General features: G+C 37.8%; 1 protein-coding gene across 1 annotated transcript; it reads right to left on the reverse strand.

The window, feature by feature from the left end:
• Window positions 1–663: 663 nt before the first annotated feature.
• LOC110200442 (L-threonine 3-dehydrogenase, mitochondrial-like) lies at window positions 664–16,687 on the reverse strand. The gene is made up of 8 exons (XM_020975783.2): window positions 16,499–16,687; window positions 13,657–13,699; window positions 9,544–9,614; window positions 6,255–6,404; window positions 5,981–6,153; window positions 4,626–4,716; window positions 2,875–3,144; window positions 664–1,506 (listed from the first exon to the last, which is right to left on the reverse strand). The coding sequence occupies exons 1-8, from the start codon at window positions 16,677–16,679 to the stop codon at window positions 1,367–1,369; spliced, it is 1,119 nt and encodes a 372-aa protein (XP_020831442.1). The 5' UTR covers window positions 16,680–16,687; the 3' UTR covers window positions 664–1,366.
• Between the last annotated feature and the right edge of the window lie 2,465 nt (window positions 16,688–19,152).

A 19,152-nucleotide genomic window follows, 5' to 3' on the forward strand; every position in this document is an offset into this window, starting at 1 on the left:
GTTCTTGCTCTCAAAATCTTTGTCTGCTGTAAATGGTTCAATACCAGAAATCTATATGATTTAATCAGTGGAAATGACATCTTAGGAGAGTCATTACTATCAGCTTTGCTACTGTACCCTAAGGTTCTTTGGGCTTTTTCTGAAACCTTCCATATATTTTGTTCTTCTCATTAGAATATAAGCTTCTTGTGAGCAAGCACTGCCTTACTTCTCTGTATCCCTAGTTTGCTTACCACAGTGCACTGCACATAATAAGCCCTTTTATTCCTTCCTTCATTCATTCAATGAAATCTCTAACTAGCATTTTTTTTTCCTAACAAAGTCAAAAATAGCAACCAAAATAATACAAGTGAAATACTTTCCTTCTGGGATGCTTTTTTTTTTCAGATAATAGAAATTAATGGTATGTATATATTCCCACAAAAAATGAAATTGTGTTTTAGAAATAATTTTTAAAGTAGTATATGATCAAGCCATCTTCTCTTTCACATGGAATTAATTAACATGGATTTACTACAAGTCTTTTTTCCATTTTTTTTTTCTGGAAAGGAGCATGGATAGCATAGTAGACTTTGGAATCATGAGACCTAAGTTGGCCAGCTACTCCAAGCCCTATACTAGCTGTGTGACCATGGACAAGTCATTTAATCTCTAGGAGGCTCAGTTTCCTAAAATGAGAGATAATAATACTTGCACTATGTAAATATTAAAGTGCTATGTAAATTTAATCTATTCTTATTATTTTGTCACAAAATTATTACAAAGCTTTTAAACTGCTGACCTAAACTGGTGTATTATTTGCAAGTCTTTTAAACTAATAGTATTTGATGTTTCTAGTCCAAAACAAGAAACTATTTCATTACCTGAAGATTTTTACTTGAAAGATCCAATGATCCCCTATAACAATATAGATTTTCCTACATGTTAAAAAGCTTAAGCCCAAGAATTATTTCTCCATTTAAAGCAGGGGTTCTTCACATGGGATCCCCAGAAGGTTTGTGGATAGATTTCAGTCCATTAATTTGAATGTGAAAAAAATACATCTTAATTTCAATATAATTAGTTTCTTTTAATTCTTAAGTATTTTATTGTTGGCATTTAAAAACATGATTCTGACAAGGTGGTCTGTGCTTCATGATTCAGAAGGGTCTGTGACACACACAAGGGTTAGGAACCTGTTGTAAAAGTACTGTGAGATTGGTTTGAGAAATTTCTGACCAAGTATGTGAGCTATTGTTAAACCCAAGAGCCAACTACAGCCCTTCAGTCCAAATAACGCACGAGCTACAAAGATTATAGCATGATAAACTAATTTCAGAATTTCTCTTTCACATCCCCCGGGGAATTAAGGAAACATTACTTTTAGTTAACTGGCATGAGCAGCTCTGGACTCAGAGGTGTAGAAATTGAACATAGTTGTCACCAATTCAGGAAGATCGTAGTAGTGTTTCCATCCCCAATCCTTTCGAGCATTGCTATCATCAAAATTCATTGGCCAACTATCAGCTATAAAGAAAAAAAATACAAAAGACCAGTATAACATGTGCGTAAGATACTCACATTTATGTGTTATGGAAGCCTATTAACGGGATAAGATGCTGCTGCCAGCCAGAATTCCTTCTTTCATGGGAACTTGAAGACCAAGCAATCCAACCTTAGGAAGTCGTGATGCACCCTTTTCTTGAAAACCTCCAATGATGGGGAGCACTAAACCACAGAAGGCAGCCTGTTCTCTGTTTGAATCATTCTAGCTGAATATTTTCTTATAAAACTAAAATCTGCCTTTATATCTTCCACCCATTGTTTCCAGGTCTGCTTCTGGGGCCAAGCAGAATAAATCTAGTTCTCCTTCCACCTAAATGCTTCTTGATGGTAGGGCCCTCTCAACCTTCTTTTCTCCAGGGTAAATGTTCTTATGTTCCTTCAAGTGAAGTTAAGATGACATTAGTTTGGTGCCCCTAACCACCCTCAGCGCTCTCTTCAGGCCACTCTCCAGCTTGTCCATTTGGTCCTTCCTAAAATCTATCATCTAGAATTGAACACAACTATGTAGATGTGGTCTAACCAGAGTGTAATAAAGCAAAATTATTACTTTTCTGTACTGGACACCATGTTTCTCTTAATACGGTCTAAGATCACAGTTCTTCTGTCATATGAGAGAGATGACTGTCTTGACTGTAAAGTAAAACCCCTAGAACTTTTCCAAACCAACTACTGTCTAGCTATAACTTCTTATCATGTAGTTGGGAAACTGATTTTTTTAACTTGTGTAAAACCCTGCCCCCCCCACACGCATATTTTGTGTATATGCATATATGTATGTATGTATGTATGTATGTATGTATGTATATATATATATATATATATGTATATATTTCCTCTTATTACCTTTATCCTAATGTTCTCACCTAACATTATATTTGGATTATGACTCTGTCATCCAATGTTAGCTATTCCTCCTAATACTGCTTAGAATGGCAACTCAAAACATGAAACATTTCTATTTGTTTTATGTACAATTTAATTTTAAAATAACCAGCCCTTAGAAGTAGTAAAATACAAACCAGTTGCTTGAAATAGCACTACAGGGAATATATAATTCTTGCCTCAGTTTTTTTCATCATTTCACCTACCTTATGTTATAAAACTTTAGGGAGAAATACCACAGCTGTTGTCTCTGACAGGTTCTACTAGACAGCTGGTTATCTTCTTCCATCAGTATCTCTAGGGGCTAGCTGCAATGATCTTGAGGGGAAGAACACCAATTTCTACAGCTGTCCACTAACTTAAACTTATCTGTACCACCTAAACCCACTTGAGCTCCATGTGAGATATGGGCAGATATATTTTAGGCAGTTATAGCAGCATACTCACCTATGGCCTGGCGAACTGTATCGACATCGTATGTGACCTGGAACTCAGGTACATGCTTGACAACCTCCTGTGCCAGCTCTTCAGGGGTAAAACTCATGGCACTGATGTTGTAAGTCCTCATGGGGAGAGAATCTGCTGGAACTTCCATGATCTCCAGTGTAGCTCTAAGGCAATCATCAATGTACATCATGGGGAGCCGAGTGTCTGGTTTCAGGTAACATTGAAACCTGCCACTTTTCATAGCATCATGGAAAATTTGAATGGCATAATCTAAGAGAATCACATTAGTTGATTTTTGTTTTGAGAGATAACGGGAACTTTAGCTTCTAAAAAAGGTAATGCTATCATTTAAATATTAAAATTAAAACCTACTTTAAATCACTCACAGAACAACTTTATTGAATATACTACCAGGATTCCTGAAATAGAGTCTAATCATACCCATTACTTAATAGTTAAATCGAGTACATAAGAACAAAACTCTTCATAAATTAACTCCCTGAAATATTATGCAAAGCCAATTGTAATGCAGTATGTCTATATGAATAAGCATAATAATGGGCTACATTCAAAGAATAGTAGAGATCCAACAATGTCTTGTCTTATCACCACCAGGCCCCAAAAGTTTAGAACAAGTGTGGATCACTTGAGATATAGGCCGAATTTGCAAGGCACTACAGTTACTAACAGGCTTATGCTAGATGAGTTCCAGAGTCTCATGCCAAGTACTTTTCCTAGGGGATGAGAGATGCAGGGGGAAAAAAAAAAAAGATGTACTCTGATGAAAATTATTTGGTGCTGCTTGAAAAATAATGAAGAAAAGCAGTGGAATAGACAAAAAAGGAGGACCTAGAATACAACGAGCTTATGCGGAGGGTTCAAGAAACCCAAGAACAAGAACTATTATTTTTTTTTAAAAAGGCAGAAAATAAATTTAGACCAACATCTCATATTGTAAACCACAATAAATCCCAAAAGAAGAGATGAATGTCATATCATAACAAATTAGAGCTAAGTAAGTAGAAGAGTATTAGTATCTTTCACAACTCTGCTGACAATAAAACTCAATAAAAAGGATAGAGAAAATTATAAATGACAAAATAGATCATTGTGATTGTACATTCATATCACTAAAGAAATCACTAAATGAAATAAATAACACTGAAATACCAGCTTATACCTATCTAATTGTACTGAAGATGATAATGTGAGAAGTATATTAATAATATAATAACAAGACAGGTACATTAACATAATACGTTACTGGGGGAACTGTGAACATTATTGGCTCCAGATGACTTGCGGTTAAAACATAATTCCTTTCCTTTTTTTTTCATTTAAAAAAATTTTTTTTGGTGAGGCAATCAGGGTTAAGTGACTTGCCCAAGGTCACACAGCTAGTAAGTGTCAAGTGTCTGAGGCCGGATTTGAACTCAGGTCCTCCTGACCCCAAGGCCAGAGCTCTATCTGCTTCACCACCTAGTTGCCCCTCATAATTCCTTTCTATTAAGGCATGGAAAACTACAAAAAGGTGAAATTATATGCACTATCAAAAATCATATCATAATTACATTAGACTGTTTTACTTAACTGTTTTTTAAGTGAAAGGAACTTGTACTCTGTCTTATAGAGAGATGAAGAGTTTTACATTCTCCATGAAAGCTCTGATCCCAAGATGACTTTAATTCTTTAAGTGAAAGCTTTTTTTTAAAATCTGTTTTGGACACTAAGAAACAGAGGCGAACACTTACCCGTTGTTCCTCCACCAGGCTGGGAGTCAGCAGAAATGATTCCAGGATATCTCAGGCACCGGAAGTCTAAGCCATGCCGGTGATGATAATACTAAAAAAGGAATGTAAGAATTTTGAAAACTAAAATCTTTCAGAAAAAGGTGACAAAGAAATAACCTACTTTTCCCAAGATGATACATAAGATTCTATAATATTATCCTTAAAAATGTTCCTGTTTCATATACAATCTTCCTTTTTTCTGTTGTTCTTTGTATATTGACATATTGCCTCAAATTCATAAGAAAAATGTATGTGACAGCAGTTAGAAATCTCTAAAGCCTTTAAGTTTTTTCTAACGATAAATACTGAAGTTAAAGCAGTCTGCCTTTATATTACATCTTCTTGTAATCACAAAGAATTATAATTTCTATGGGAAATAAAATAGCAAAAGATTGTCTTTCTGCAATCACCCCAAAAAGGAAAAAAGATTTATGGAAGGAATCTGCACCATTTTGAGGAAGGAATAGTACTGATTTTCCTGAAGGCTTGTAATTTATTACCGTGAACTGAAGGAATACTAAAAAGGAAAGGTTACAGACATGAGATGTGTCAAGAGTATTTCAGAATCTGAGTTTCTAGAGAAACCTAATCTAAATCATTTTAGCTATCTGGGGCTCATTTTCTTCATACATAAAATGAGAATATTGGACTAAATGACCTACCTCTAAGATCATCCACTTCTAAGGTCTTCCAACTCTAAAATCCTGATACTATGTACGGTATCAGATGTACTCTAAAGAAAATTATTTGATACTTCTTGAAAAATAGTGAAACAGATCTGTGGAATAGACTAGATAAAGAGACTATCCAGGAGGCCTATACTGAGGGAATACACTTAAGTCTACACAAAAGCTTAGCTAATGTTCATAGTTTGTTGTTATCTTCCCTAAATATGAATCATTAGCTATTCGAAATACTTCAATACTTCAAGGTTCTGTGATTTATTTCACTAATGTGGGTATTTCCTCCACCAACACAAATCACAACTTCACTATAATTTAGTAAATAATCTTCAAGAGTTGCTATGACCCCTCAAAAAAAAAATCACCTGACTTCATCAAATTACCCAGTGATGACATCTCTGAACTTAGCCATATCAGTCCTTGGACAACAGACATATAGTCTCTTACAAACTTGAAGCCTTTCCTGATTGCCAAAAGCTTATAGCTAGTATATCTTTCAAGGAATCAAAGTCACCTCCAAACTAGTATGAAACACCAGAATAGGGTTTCAATGGAACAATTTCCAATATAAGCAAAAACAATAAGAAAGAGCGCCCAAGTGTTCTACCCATATTTGTGAAGGGCAATGCTTACTTCTCCTATGAGCTCTGCATGAACCTTGGACACTCCATAGATAGTTCTAGGTCTCTGAATACAGAGATCAGGGGTTGGGTTCCGAGGGGAAGAAGGCCCAAAAGCACCAATAGTACTAGGCACGAAGAGTCGCAGACTGTGCTCTGCTGCAATGTCCAGAATATTATGCAAACCTGAAACAAACAATATTTATCAGGATCTAAAGAAACATCATCTGATCAAAGAACTAGGAAAAATGGTCAAACCATATTAGACAAAACCCAAGTAAGCTTACCAGTAATATTTACATCTCTTGCCAATGGTACATTCGCTTCTCCAGCAGCACTTAGAAGGGCACTATAGTGAATGAGCCACGTGATTCGATTGTTTACCACTATTTCCCGAAGGTTCTTATAATCCAAGACATCAGAATAAATAAATGGTCCTACAATGGAGGCAGAATTAGAATGTCGTGGCTGAATCACAAAAAATAAATAAAAATAAGGTGGGAGATGAATAAAAAAGGCTACTTCCTTACAATTACTATTTATTCTGCTACCTAAACTTAGTGACCTCTTTCAGTTGAGCCTCTTCAGTTGCCTTTCTCTGCTTCTTCCAAACTTCTCAGCAGCAGCATCAATTTTCTTTTCTTTTACTTTTTTTCCATAGGTATCCTTACTCCCTAAACCCTACCTGTGATTTGATGCCTCCAAACTTTTACCTGACTTCTCTCTAACAATCATTCCCTCTTCCTCATTCATATTCAATCTCTCCTCCACTGGCTTCTTCCCATCTTCCTGCTAACATGCTTAGGTCTCCTCAACCCTTAAAAATAAGTCTTCCACCTTAGCTCTTCTATCCCATTCAGGTACAATCCCATCTGTTTTGTTTCCTTTACTTCTTCACCATTCATTCACTTAAACCCCTTGCAATCTGGCTTTCCTCCCCACCATTTAACTGAAGTTCCCAATGACTTTAAAACAAATAAATGGGCTTTCTTTTAGTCTTCTCCTTGATTTCTTTGTAGCATCTAAAATGGCTGGCTCCCTCCTCCCCCCCTTTCTGGATAGTCTTTCCTCTCTTATTTCTTCTTTCCTGGATCTTCTACTTTCTGACTCCTTCACTTAAAGACTGAACAGTCACTAAGAAGTCTCCTGAACTACTAAAGACAGGTACTTTCCATTGGTCCTCATCTCTCTTTTCTTAACCTTGCTCATCCATTCTCCAGACTTTTCTATTTATGTCACAAGCACCACTTTACCCAGTTGCCCAAGTTCAAAGTCTTGATACTTTACTTGACTCTTCCCCTTTCCTTACTTCTCATATTCAAATCCCATTAGTTCAATTCAATTCAATAAACATCTACTGACTCTATCAGCTCTACCTCTGAAATGTTGTCTGTGTGCATCCCCTCCTCTCTATGCCACTATTCCATTAAAGGGGGCCATCACTGCCTGAACTTCTGCAACAGACTCCTAATCCATCTTCCCACTTCCACATCATCCCTTCATTTTTTCTTCCCTATTTCACACAGCACTTTATTTGCATTTCTCCAATGAACTTATGCACTATTTTTGTTGTGATAATTTGTCATATTTCTGTACCCAATTGTAATCCATGAACATTTGTATCTTCCCCAGAACTTAGAAATACTCAAGATATAGTATGTAATAAGAATGTTTAATAAATTGTTGAATTAAAAAGGAAAAAAAATAGAAATATATTTAAAGTGTCTCAGTCCAAAGGCCTATTTCAAATGCTGAAACTCTGAGGAAAAAAAAAAAACACACACAGGAGAAGACTATATACTTGAATGGAGAAATATATTATCTAAAGTAAACAGTCATTCATAAGCCACATCAACGTCACTCTGACATGTAAAGCCTTTTAAAAGGAATGGTCCCTGGGTAGCAAAGGAGAAGGAAAAACATATTTGGAAATATGGGTAATATGAAAGCAAAAGATATACAGAAAACTAAGATTATCTTTTCAAAAGAAAAAAGTAAGGTCAAAGAATCTAAACAGGTACTTAGTTCATGGATTGTTAAATCTTTATTTTCACAGAATAAAAAAAAACAATGAATTTACATAAAAGTAGAGAAGATTCAGGTAATAGAATATATGGTAAAATAGAACTATATGGTAAAAAAAAATAAAATACACAAAAATTCTGTGAAGCTCAAGAATGTAGTCATTACAGAAGGGAAGATCTGGTGTAGCTTTCCTCAGAAATTTTAACACCAATCAGATGAAAGTTTATGTTTCACAGTTTAGGAACCATCCTGTCTAGAACAAGGAGATTAACTTCTCTGATCTTTGATGAGGGTTGAGAGGTTGGGACCCCTCAAAAACACCAAAGTACAAAATGGGTCATCTGGAATGAATTCACAAACTTAAGCAATCTTAAGTCAAGTGGCAAAAAGTTTATTGTTACACTTTTCAGCGGGCAAGGATTCTTAAGGAACCTGCAATCTTAAAACAGTATAGCTAAAGTTTATATAGTATAAAATATGATAAAAACGAGTGTCAAATATGCTAACAAGGTGATTCAGGGCAGAATTAGGGAGTGGTTAAGGAGTGGTCAGTCCTTAAAGAAACATGCACTTGTATCTACTGCGCAGGCGATTTACCCAGAGTTCACTGGGAAAAGCCTACAAGGAGGGGCACATGGAGGTGTGGTTTTAGGCCTGCTACGTCACTAAGTCAACCAGAGTTCAGGGTAACTGAGAGTTGTCCAGTCTGCCACCAATCAATGTCTTGTTTGACAAGATAGATGTAGGGAATATACATATGCCTTAAGTCTAGGAAACAGTTAATGAGGAGCCCAGGATGTAGATAATGAGGTAGGGCGGTAGGAGATAGTCCAGTGGGTAAAAATGTCTTTATAACCCAGTGCAAAGCCAGTTCAAACTAATAAATCCTTCAGGTGCTGTTTGGAACTGCACCAGGGAGAGAGATAAGGGTCTTGCTGGGGCCCACTCTTGAGTAATTTCTAGGCACAGGGTGCTCGGGCTGGCGAGAAACTCTCAGGGACAGTGTTTCTGAGGCTAGAGAGAAATTGGGGTCCAAGTACAAGCACCCAAACATAAGCACCCAAGCACCACATCAATCTTTATATTTCTTCTGCCATTATTGTTATAGAAACTCTTTCCTTTGTTGCCTTTATTTTTACTAACTCAGATACTACAAGATACAAGATAATTTTAATATAATCAGTTACAGGAATCAAAGAGCATAAAACCCAATAGACTTTAATCTTAAAAACTTTACTGTGATCAGACATCAGCCAAATTCAAAAGAACTGTCCTGCTCTTGTACCATGTGAAGAAGTAGCAGTAGTAGTCATAGGATTTCGTGGAACATAGGACATTCATTCTTAAAACTGACTTTAAGGTTACTCAATGTTACTATATTATTACTAGATATTAAATATGATACTATATGGTAAATGCTATATACTGTATATAATACTGTTTATTACAAAGTTCTACATTATGCTTAACTACTTAACATGAGAAACAAACAGCCAAACAGCTCTTCTTTCCCCCCCCACCCCTCCAAAATAGGTTTCCCAAGGCTCTCACCACTGCAGAAAACATGATCAGAAGGTTTCCTAATATCAGACAAGATCACATTGTCTTTTCCAAATCGGTTCCTAAAAGGTAAATCAATTAGTTAGCACTGTGAGCATTACAGTTCATCTGCCATGCACTAGTAAACTCTAACTCCCTACTATTCTGCCTTCCCTTGAATAACTTAATCACTGGCTAAGTAGAAGGAGCAAACTATTCCTCAGCCCCCTACCTTTTTGTTCTCTCCCTCTTCATCATCTTGACCCTATCCATGTCCCACTCCAACCCTATACACTCTTCCACTGTGCCTCTGGAATTCCCCGAAAAAAATCTCCCATTATCTTGGACCTCTTCCTCTCACATTCCATCTACTTGTAACTCACTGAGGACTGGCTTCCCACAGACAACGCCACGCACCGCAGTGCTGGTCATGCTCTCCAACATCATCTATCCCCTCATCCATATGCCCTGACCCGTTGGTTCTGGAGAAGAAGTTGGAATACTCATCAATCCCTCACTGCTGCTTCCACCCTCTCCTTTTGTCACGATCATTTAACAGCCTCCTTGTTGATGTTCATTCTGTACACATGTTTCTTGCCATATGGTCACAGTGGCTGTTATATACCAGCACACTGGTCATTCTCTCTCCTTTTTCATGAAATTCTGTGCTTGACTCCACTGCTCCCTCTTCTCCACAACTCCTTAGATTGGAGGATTTCAATTTTCATGAAAATGCTCTTACATTCCCCAACCTCAATTTACTCAAATCCATTACCAAAACGTGCATTTCACCTTAGGGATGTCTACTGCCAGTTACTCACAAATGTTCTCCTTTCTTAATCAAAACTGACATTCCTCTCTCTCCGTGGTTATTTCTCCTATTCGTTGTTATTTCCCCTATTCGTCACTCCTCCTAAATCTATTCATTGCCCAGTTCAACTTCTAATTCCTCCAAATCCCTCAGGACATTCTCAAAGCATTACCCTGCTCTGAGTTCACTTTTCTCCTTTCTCACTCTCAACCCTACCGTTTACCAATTCAACTCTACTGTCTTCTACTCTAGAATCCCTTCCCCCTTTACCCTATTGCCCTTCATTCACTGTCAAACCACAGCCTTGGATTACTCCCACAATCTGCCTCTACTGTTCCTGCTCAGATGCTACTGAATGGAGCTGGAAGAAGCCACCTAATCAAGCTTACTGGGTCCATTATAAATTGGTTACCCAACAGGACCCTCCATGCAGCAAAAGCATATTTTTTTTATTATTCCCTAAGTGACTACCCATCTCACTCACAAAATATATTACAAATCTCTGTCCTCAAGCTACTCTCCCTTCCCATCAACTTAGCTGAGAACCTTGCCTAATTTTACTGAGAGAATTAAGGCAATTCACTACGAGCTCTGCCTTCTCTCTCTTCACTTTATCTGAAAACTCCTTGATAGCCAAGAAGCCTTTCTTCTTGTCCAAGGCCAACCCTTCTACATGTGCCTTTGATCACATCTTCTCCTGCCTTTTCTAACACTATCCCCTCTCAATCATTGCCTCTCCATTTCTGCCTTTCCCCATCACTTTCAAATATACTCTGACTCTCCCATCCTTCAAACACATTCACTAGTCTCCACTATTCTTTCAAGCTATCTTCCTATATCTCCCCTCTTTCCTTCAAAAAGCTACACTTGGTGTCTCTACTTCCTCTCCAACCATCCATTCCTCAACCCTTTGTAATCTGACTTCTGATCTCATTACTCAAATGATACTGCTCTCTCCAAGGTTGCCAACTATCTATTAATTACTATATCTAATGGTGTTTTCTTAGTCTTCTTTCTTCTGGACCTATAGACTGTATTTGACACTGCTTGCCACCTATTCTCTCTGGATATTCTCTCCTCTTTGGATTTGTGACATTACCTTTTTTTCTGGTTCTCCTACCTGTCTTACTACTCCATCTCAATCTCTGTTGCTGGCTCATCATAGATATTATGCCCATGTACCTAATTAGTTGCTAAATAGTGCCCTTTTCTAGTTCTATAATATTTCTCCAATCTGTCCCATTTTCTCTACTCACACTGCTACTACCTTAGTGCAGGTTTTCATCACTTCTTGCCTTTTAACTACAAAACTCTCCTAGTTTGTCTCCCTGTCTTAAGTTTTTCACCATTCCAGTGCATCTGCTATATTGCTGCTAAAAATTACCTTTCTTAAACACAAAATCTGACAATGTCATTCCCCTTCTCAACTAACTTAAGTAACTTCTGATTGCCTTTAGAGTAAAATATAAACTTTTTTGGGGGGTGGGAAGGGAAGAAATTTTAAAGTCATCTATAGCCTGCGGCAGCTTGGTAGGGCAGTGAGTACTAGGTCTGGAAGTCAGGAAGACCAGAGTTCAAATCTGGCCTCAGACACTTCTTTGATGTGTGACCCTGAGCAAGTCACTTAACCCTGTTTGCCTCAGTTACCTATCTGTAAACAAGCTGGAGAAGGAAACCCGAAACCACTCCAGTATCTTTGCCAAGAAAACCCCAAATGGGGTCACAAAGAGTCAGATATTATTGAAATGACTGAAAAAACAAACAAGCAATAACCTGGCCTACATCTATCTTTCTAGTCTCAGCAGATAGTATTTCCCTCCCTCTGCTCAATGATATAGCCCCCTTCCCTGAAATTCATGCTTTCTTCACCTCTGGGTCACAGAATTCTTGCTTTCCCTCAAGACACAACTCAAACATCAGCACTACACCAAGTCTTTCCTGATTCCAATAGCTAGAACACCTTCTCTCACCATCAACCTTTTAAGCCACCTTGTAATTATTTTGTTATTCTAGATATCCTTCTATATGTACATAATATATTCCCCCAACAGAATGCAAGATTCTTGAGTATAAGGATTTTTTTATTCACTTAAGGAATGCTTGTTGATTACCTAATATACTTTGTTACATCACTGTTCAAAGACATTCACTTTATTTATTTATTTATTTTGGAGGCAATGATGGTTAAGTGATTTGCCCAGGGTCCCAAAGCTAGTAAGTGTCTGAGGCCAGATTTGAACTGAGGTAATACATTCATTTTAATAAGAACTATGAATTTTAGGAGAATCCTGACGTCCCCCTTCTAAACCCATCTTTATTAATAATAGCTAGCATTTATATAGTGCTTTAAGATTAAGCACTTTCATATCTCATTTAACCATAACAAAAACTGAGGAAGATTCAATTATTAAACCTGTTTTACCAATGGAGAAACTGAGGCTTAGAAGGGTTAAGCGAGTTGCCCAAGCTCACATAGCTAAGGGTCAGGAGGGACTTGAACTTGGATCTTCCTGACTTCAAGTCCATCTCTCTGTCCACTCTGCTACCTAATGACTTCCTTCATCCAAAATGCTCCATTCCCACTGTGATGAATAAAACTCCCAAGAGACAGTTTCTAGATAATTAGTAACCAATTTGATAATTAGGTAAACCTGTAATCAATAAATTGATGGTCAGTGGTTTCTTTTCATAACAGAAGACACCAAGAAAGGATCTTGAATCACCTTAAATCAGGAGTGTGCCTTTTGACAGAGAGCTCCCAGGACAAACGAAACTCAACCCAGACTGGTGGACATTTAAGGAGAGATAGGCTAAAAGTCTTCAGCTCCTCAAGCTGGGATCTTGCTTGCTCATGAGACTCAGCAGCCTCCAGGCATCTGGGCAGGGGAAGTCATTTCCATCCTGACCTCCCAGACTACTTTTCTCCTTCCTGAGTTTTGGGTTGCCCTTAATTCTAATGGAAAGGATCAAGGACACAGAGTTCCTCCCGTAGGCAAAGACTCAGCCAGCGAGCAAAACAGAACTAGGTTTCCTGTTGAGTGAGGTCCCTAGGGGCTAGGAGTAACCTTATCACTGTGCCATGCCCTACAGAGACAGACTGATCTTTTCAAGAGTTGGGTCTTAATAGAAATAGGGGGGGGAAGGGTGGATCACAAATTCATAATTAGTTGTTAATCAAGTCTCTACACTTTCCTTCTCTTTCCTTCAATTTAGATAAAGCAAACTGAGGTACCAATATCAACCAATTTATCTAGCAAAATAGACAAGAGAAAAAAATGTTACCTAGCCCGAGTTAATTTCTTAGGTTTCTTTACCTCAAAAGTTTAGCAAGTCCCACTCCAAGTTGTCCAAGACCCCCTGAAATGAAGGAGGAAAAGAGAATTGAAAATTAAATTCAAATTCAATCAACTTTTAATTACCCTTATGTGAAATATCTACATTCAGAATGTTTTGCTCATGTCAATGTATTAAAATAATAACCACAGACTTTATTATAGAGTTGGTTTCAAGTCTGACAAGCACTTAACAATTCAGCTAGAAAATGGGGATCGTAATAGCACCTACCTGGAAAGGTTGCTGTGAAGATCAAAGAGATATTTGTAAAGATCTTGGCACTGTTCCAGACACAAAGTAGTGCTATATAAATGCTGTTGTTATTATTATTCATTACTACTAAAGTAGCCCATTATACTTTTGATTAGGTCTAGTTGTTAAGTTCTAATTGCTTTCAGAAAGCTTGCATTCTTCTGGGGGGGGGTGAGGTATATATTCATCTGTTTTGTGAAGGAAACTGTGCCAATGACTGGGGGGGGGAGAGAGAAGGGAGGGGATCTGGAAAGGTCTGGAGGTAGCACTGGGGTTATGCTCTGAAGGAAGCTATGGATTTTATGCAAATGAGGAGCATGATGAGCGCAATTAGAGCTTAACCAGGGAGTGGAAACCAATTGGGGTAACTGAGTAGAATACAAGATAATGAACTTTGTTTTGGACTTTTCGAGTGAGATTCCTACTGGACTTTTAGTTTGAAATGTCAGTTGACAAGTCACATCTCTATGAGGGCTGCTCTACTGGGCTAAGCTAACAGCAGGGTTGGTGGTCTGAGGAGCACTGCTATTCCTGAGGGTTTTAGATTTATCTGCCCACTGGTAGCAGTTAGTCACCTCTTGGTTGCTGCCAGGAATGATGGCTTTGGGGACTTGACTGGAAACAGGACTGGTGGTCGTAGAGAAATGCAATTCACCTTGGCTTCTGGATTTCATGCTATTTCCACCAATCTCATCATTCAACAAACTGCTCTGTCCAAAGCTACAAATGACCTCTTAGGCTGTCAAATCTAATGGCTATTTCCAAGTCCTCATCCTTTTGGACCTCTCTGCTGTCTTTGACTGTCATCACCCTCTTCTCTAGGAGACACTGCTGCTCTCTCCAGGCACTCCTCCTACCTATCTGACCATTCCTTCGGTCTCTTTTATTGGATCTTTATGGTAATGCCCCAAGAGTCACTCCAGGGCCCTTTTATCTTTTCTCTACTTTCTCTCATCAGCTTAATTATCATCTCGGTGAAAATGATTCCCAGATTTATCCAGCCCCAGGGTCCCCTCTACTACTGCATAATCAACAGCCTATTAGATACTTCAAATGGAATGTCCTGCAGGCATCTCAGACTCAAAATATCCAAAACAAAGTACTTTGCCATTTCCTTGCTCCAGACCATTTTACAGAAGAGAAAATGAGGTAAACAGGGTTAAATGACTTTCCCAGGGTCATACAGCTGCTAAGTGTCTTAGGTAGAATTGAGAAAGATGAGTCTTTCTGACTTCAGGCTCCGGCTCTCTACCCACTGCACCACCTAGATGCCCAGACCTTTTTTGGAGAGGATTGTAACAGATCATTAACCCCTTTCTCCCCATTCAGTAAACTTGAGTGGTTCTCTATCATCTCCAGGATCAAATGTAAAGTCCTTCTGTGGTCTGCCTTTAAAGTTCTTCCCAACTTGGCTCCTTCCTACTTTTCCAATCTTCTTGCATTCCATTTACCTCCACATAATTTATGGTCCAGCCATAGCGGGGCCTCACTGCTATTCCTTGTACTCAACATTCTATTTCTCATTTCTTTGCTATTGCAATGGTTGCACCCCACACCTAGATGTGCATCTCAGAATTAATGGATTCCTTCTATCTCAAGCACCTCGTCCTCCAGAGTAATTAAAATCCCTGCCCTAAGGTCACACAGGCAGCATTATGCTGCCATGTAGTAAGGTAACCCTACATGCGCTAGAAATAATAAAAAGGTAAGTCCTTTTCTAATTTGTATAACTGTTTTTAAATAATCAAAATTTTGGGAAAATATTATTTTAGATTTATATTAGTTATTAATAAAATAAAGGTATTTAATACCCATAAGACTTAGATGATTTCATTAAAAAAATTATAATTTGACACCTTAGATGGATATATGACTCTTTGTATTATGAGGTCCTTTAGGTATGTACTTAACTATTCTTGGATGGAGAATTAGCCACAACAAACCCTCTTTGTACTAAATTTAACTTAGAATAAATAGCATCATAATTCAATGTAGCCTAATACGGCACAGAAATAGGATCATTGAATTTGGGAGTGAAAGGAACTATGGTTTAAGTCCCAGCTAGGTGCTTTCCTAACAGTGTGACCCTAGACAAATCATTTCCCCTTAATTTCAAGTTTTCCCATCTAAAAAATGAGGGACCCGCCTTGTCTACTTCATAAGGTTGTTTAAGAAGACCAAATGAGATCATGTACATTTAAGTGTTTTGTAAAGGGTCAAGACTGTGTTAAGTTTTGTTAATGTTGTTGTTGAGTCTTCATGATCCCATTTGGGGTTTTCTTGGTAAAGATACTAGAATGGTTTGCCATTGCCTTCTCCAGCTCATTTTACAGACGAGGAAACTGAAGCAAACAGGGTTAAGTGACTTGCCTAGGGTCACATAGCTAGTAAATGTCTGAGGTCAGATTTGAACTCAGGAAGTTGAGTCTTCCAGACTCCAGGCATAGCACTCTATCCACTGCATCACCTATGATATCCAGTATCCATATGGAGAATGTGATAGAAGATTAAATAAATATATAGTAATACACAAATGCCTGAAAACAAGAATGAAACAAAAGTCTAACCAACCTGTAATTAGTACTCTTGGATGCTCTGTATCAGAAAAAGACACAGAATGAAAGTTGGCATGAGATGGAACTTCGCGAGGTGAAATACCCAGAAACTGAACAGGAGCAATGGGAGTCGGACACCCACAAGCAGGTCTCTGTAGTACCTGGTTGAAAACTCGACTTAGCAACCGAACTGTCATTTTTCTCTTTCAAGTATCTCTGTAATGAGAAGCAGAGACACTTTCAACGAACACTTATTTAGCTATTGCCCAGGCTAATCTGTTCAATCAGTGCCCAGAATCTAAAAACTAAGCTATTAGGTATGTTTAAGAGACCATAGATTCATAATAAAATCCTAAATGCTGACCAAAAAAAAAAGATCGAAGTATAATAGGGTCACCATAAGAGGAATTCGAAGACATTAGTTACATATAAGGGATTAAGTAGATCTTTTGCCTTGAAACGTTTTTTTTTCCCAATTTGTCAGTTCATTCAAATACTTATCTGAGTTAATAAATGTTGGATAGTAACAAAAAATCCGTTCTCCAATAAGAAATGCTACAGGACAATGCTGTCTCTAACATATTACCTCTAAAATTAACCAAACAAGGGAAGCTTGCTTAAAGCACAATTACTAGTCCTTTAATGAAAAGATAAGCAGATGGGCTTATGAAAAGACTCATACGTTTAGGGAGCGTGTGAATATTTTTACTGCTACATCTTAGAAATAGTGCTCTGCATGCTACACAGACATTTTCTCATCCCTGGAAATATGCATACTTGAGTACAAAAGTTTTAGATTATTCAGACTGTATTTGTATGTATAAAATAACTAAATCATCTCATGACTAATCCAATAAGATAAGCTATTTTACTTATCAGTGCTAGTAGTGATATAAAGACAAAGAAAATGATCACCTTAGCCATGCTACTGACTAGTTTCAGTATCTTCCATACTGACTAAGATTTTGGCAGTAGCAAATTACATATGGGAAAGCTTGTTTCACAGATTTTTAGCTTATTCTTTCCTATTCATAAATGTAATTAACTATAAATACTTTTGACCAAAAATTTATACAGAAATCATAATGCCAAATCATTTCATCCACTATCAGCCTTTCTACCAAATAAAGACTGAACTATACAGGGCATTTGATCTGAATCCATATACAATACTAAAAGGGAATTTGCACTCCATGGCTTTTAACATGGTAATGATATGACAAAAATGAGGTAAAATCTTTTTGTTTTCAGATTAGAAAAAAATCACACTTTCCTGGTGGCAACTTGCTGTACAGAGACAGGGAAACACTACTAACTCTGATGCACAAGCCAACTTTTTCTCAAAGCTAACTCTAGTTCCATCTAGCCCTTTTTTCCTACATGTAAAAAATCATAATTTAATCTGCTTTCTGGTTGCTCTCATCCTTCCAAATACTTTATGACTGCTCCATGTGCATTTCAAAAAAAATTTATATATATATATATATAAACTTTGCTATGTCTCAGACTGTTTAAAAAGTTTTTTCTTAATACAGTATGTCATCCCATTAACATTTATTAAGTTCTTACAGATACCAATAGTCCCAAGCATCCAGAAGAACATTTAAACGCCAGTCAAGATTGATACATACTCCCCAAATATTGAATTTTCTCTCCTACAAAATAATAAAGCAGAAGGAAAGGAAAGAGAGCTTGAAAAACAAACACCTGAGCCTTTCCATTCACATTGCTAGATTCCCTGAATGAGTTCCAAGTCTCATTAGAGAGTGGAACTTCTGGAAAATTAGAGAGTGATTGTCTGATACCAATAGTATCAGACATAATAGAAATGTTGCTCAAATTCCTAGGTCCTATAAACATATCCTTTCAGCCATTAATGTTGTTTTTTGGTGTTGCTCAGTCATTTCATTTCAGGCATGTTGTATATATGCATGTTGTTCAGTTGTTTTAGTCATGTCCGACTCTTCCTGACCCTACTGAGTTTTCTTGGCAAAGATACTGGAGTATCTTCGCCCTTTCCTTCTCCAGCTCATTTTTACAGAGGAGGAAACGGAGGCAAACAAGGTTAAGTGACTTGCCCAGGGTTCTAGTAAGCTTCTGATGTTGCATTTGAACTCAGGGCTTTGACTGCAGGCCTGGCATTCTATCCACGGAGTCACCTAATTCAGGCTACCCCAATGGTAATTTACTAGACGCTTAATAAATTACTTGTTGAATTGCTAAGCTAAACACCTAGTTTTAATTCTAGTTTGAAAATCTTTGAAGCTGGTTTAAATCCCATTAAATTTTCATAATTATCCTGTGTGATAAATGTATTTCCTCAAAGTTTACTGAGTGCCCAGGAGCTATCCAGTATGCAAAGAGACCCTAGAAATATTACCTGTCACTCATCAAATGTGACTCCTCACCAAAAAAAAGTTAGTTAATAAGGGTGAGACACACAGGGTCACCTACCTATAACGTCTAGCCCCTAGATAGTTATATGGGGGGGGGGTGCCTTTCTCTCCTTCCAAATGTAAGAACACTCGGGGGATGGAGGAGCCTCAAATCTCACCCCCAGAGGACGCGGGCGCTCTTGGGGAGGCCCAAGTGTCCCCAGGTCAGGAGAGTTAAAGCCCGAGACACGTCCGCCTCGGCCGCAGTCCGGTTCGGAAGCACCGCGTTCGCCCG

The sequence above is a fragment of the Phascolarctos cinereus genome, unplaced genomic scaffold, assembly GCF_003287225.1.
Source record: "Phascolarctos cinereus isolate Bilbo 61053 unplaced genomic scaffold, phaCin_HiC Scaffold_2;HRSCAF=192, whole genome shotgun sequence".
Lineage (NCBI taxonomy): Eukaryota > Metazoa > Chordata > Mammalia > Diprotodontia > Phascolarctidae > Phascolarctos > Phascolarctos cinereus.

Bases quoted from the DNA above. Each gene is read 5' to 3' on its own strand.
- LOC110200442 (XM_020975783.2), bottom strand. From the start codon at position 16,679: ATGACAGTTCGGTTGCTAAGTCGAGTTTTCAACCAGGTACTACAGAGA. The intron at 4,717-5,980 runs GTAAGCATTGCC...TTCCTTTTTTAG, and splicing joins ATGCAGAGCTCATAGGAGAA to TATTATCATCACCGGCATGG. The intron at 3,145-4,625 runs GTAAGTGTTCGC...TGATTCTCTTAG, and splicing joins GCCTGGTGGAGGAACAACGG to ATTATGCCATTCAAATTTTC.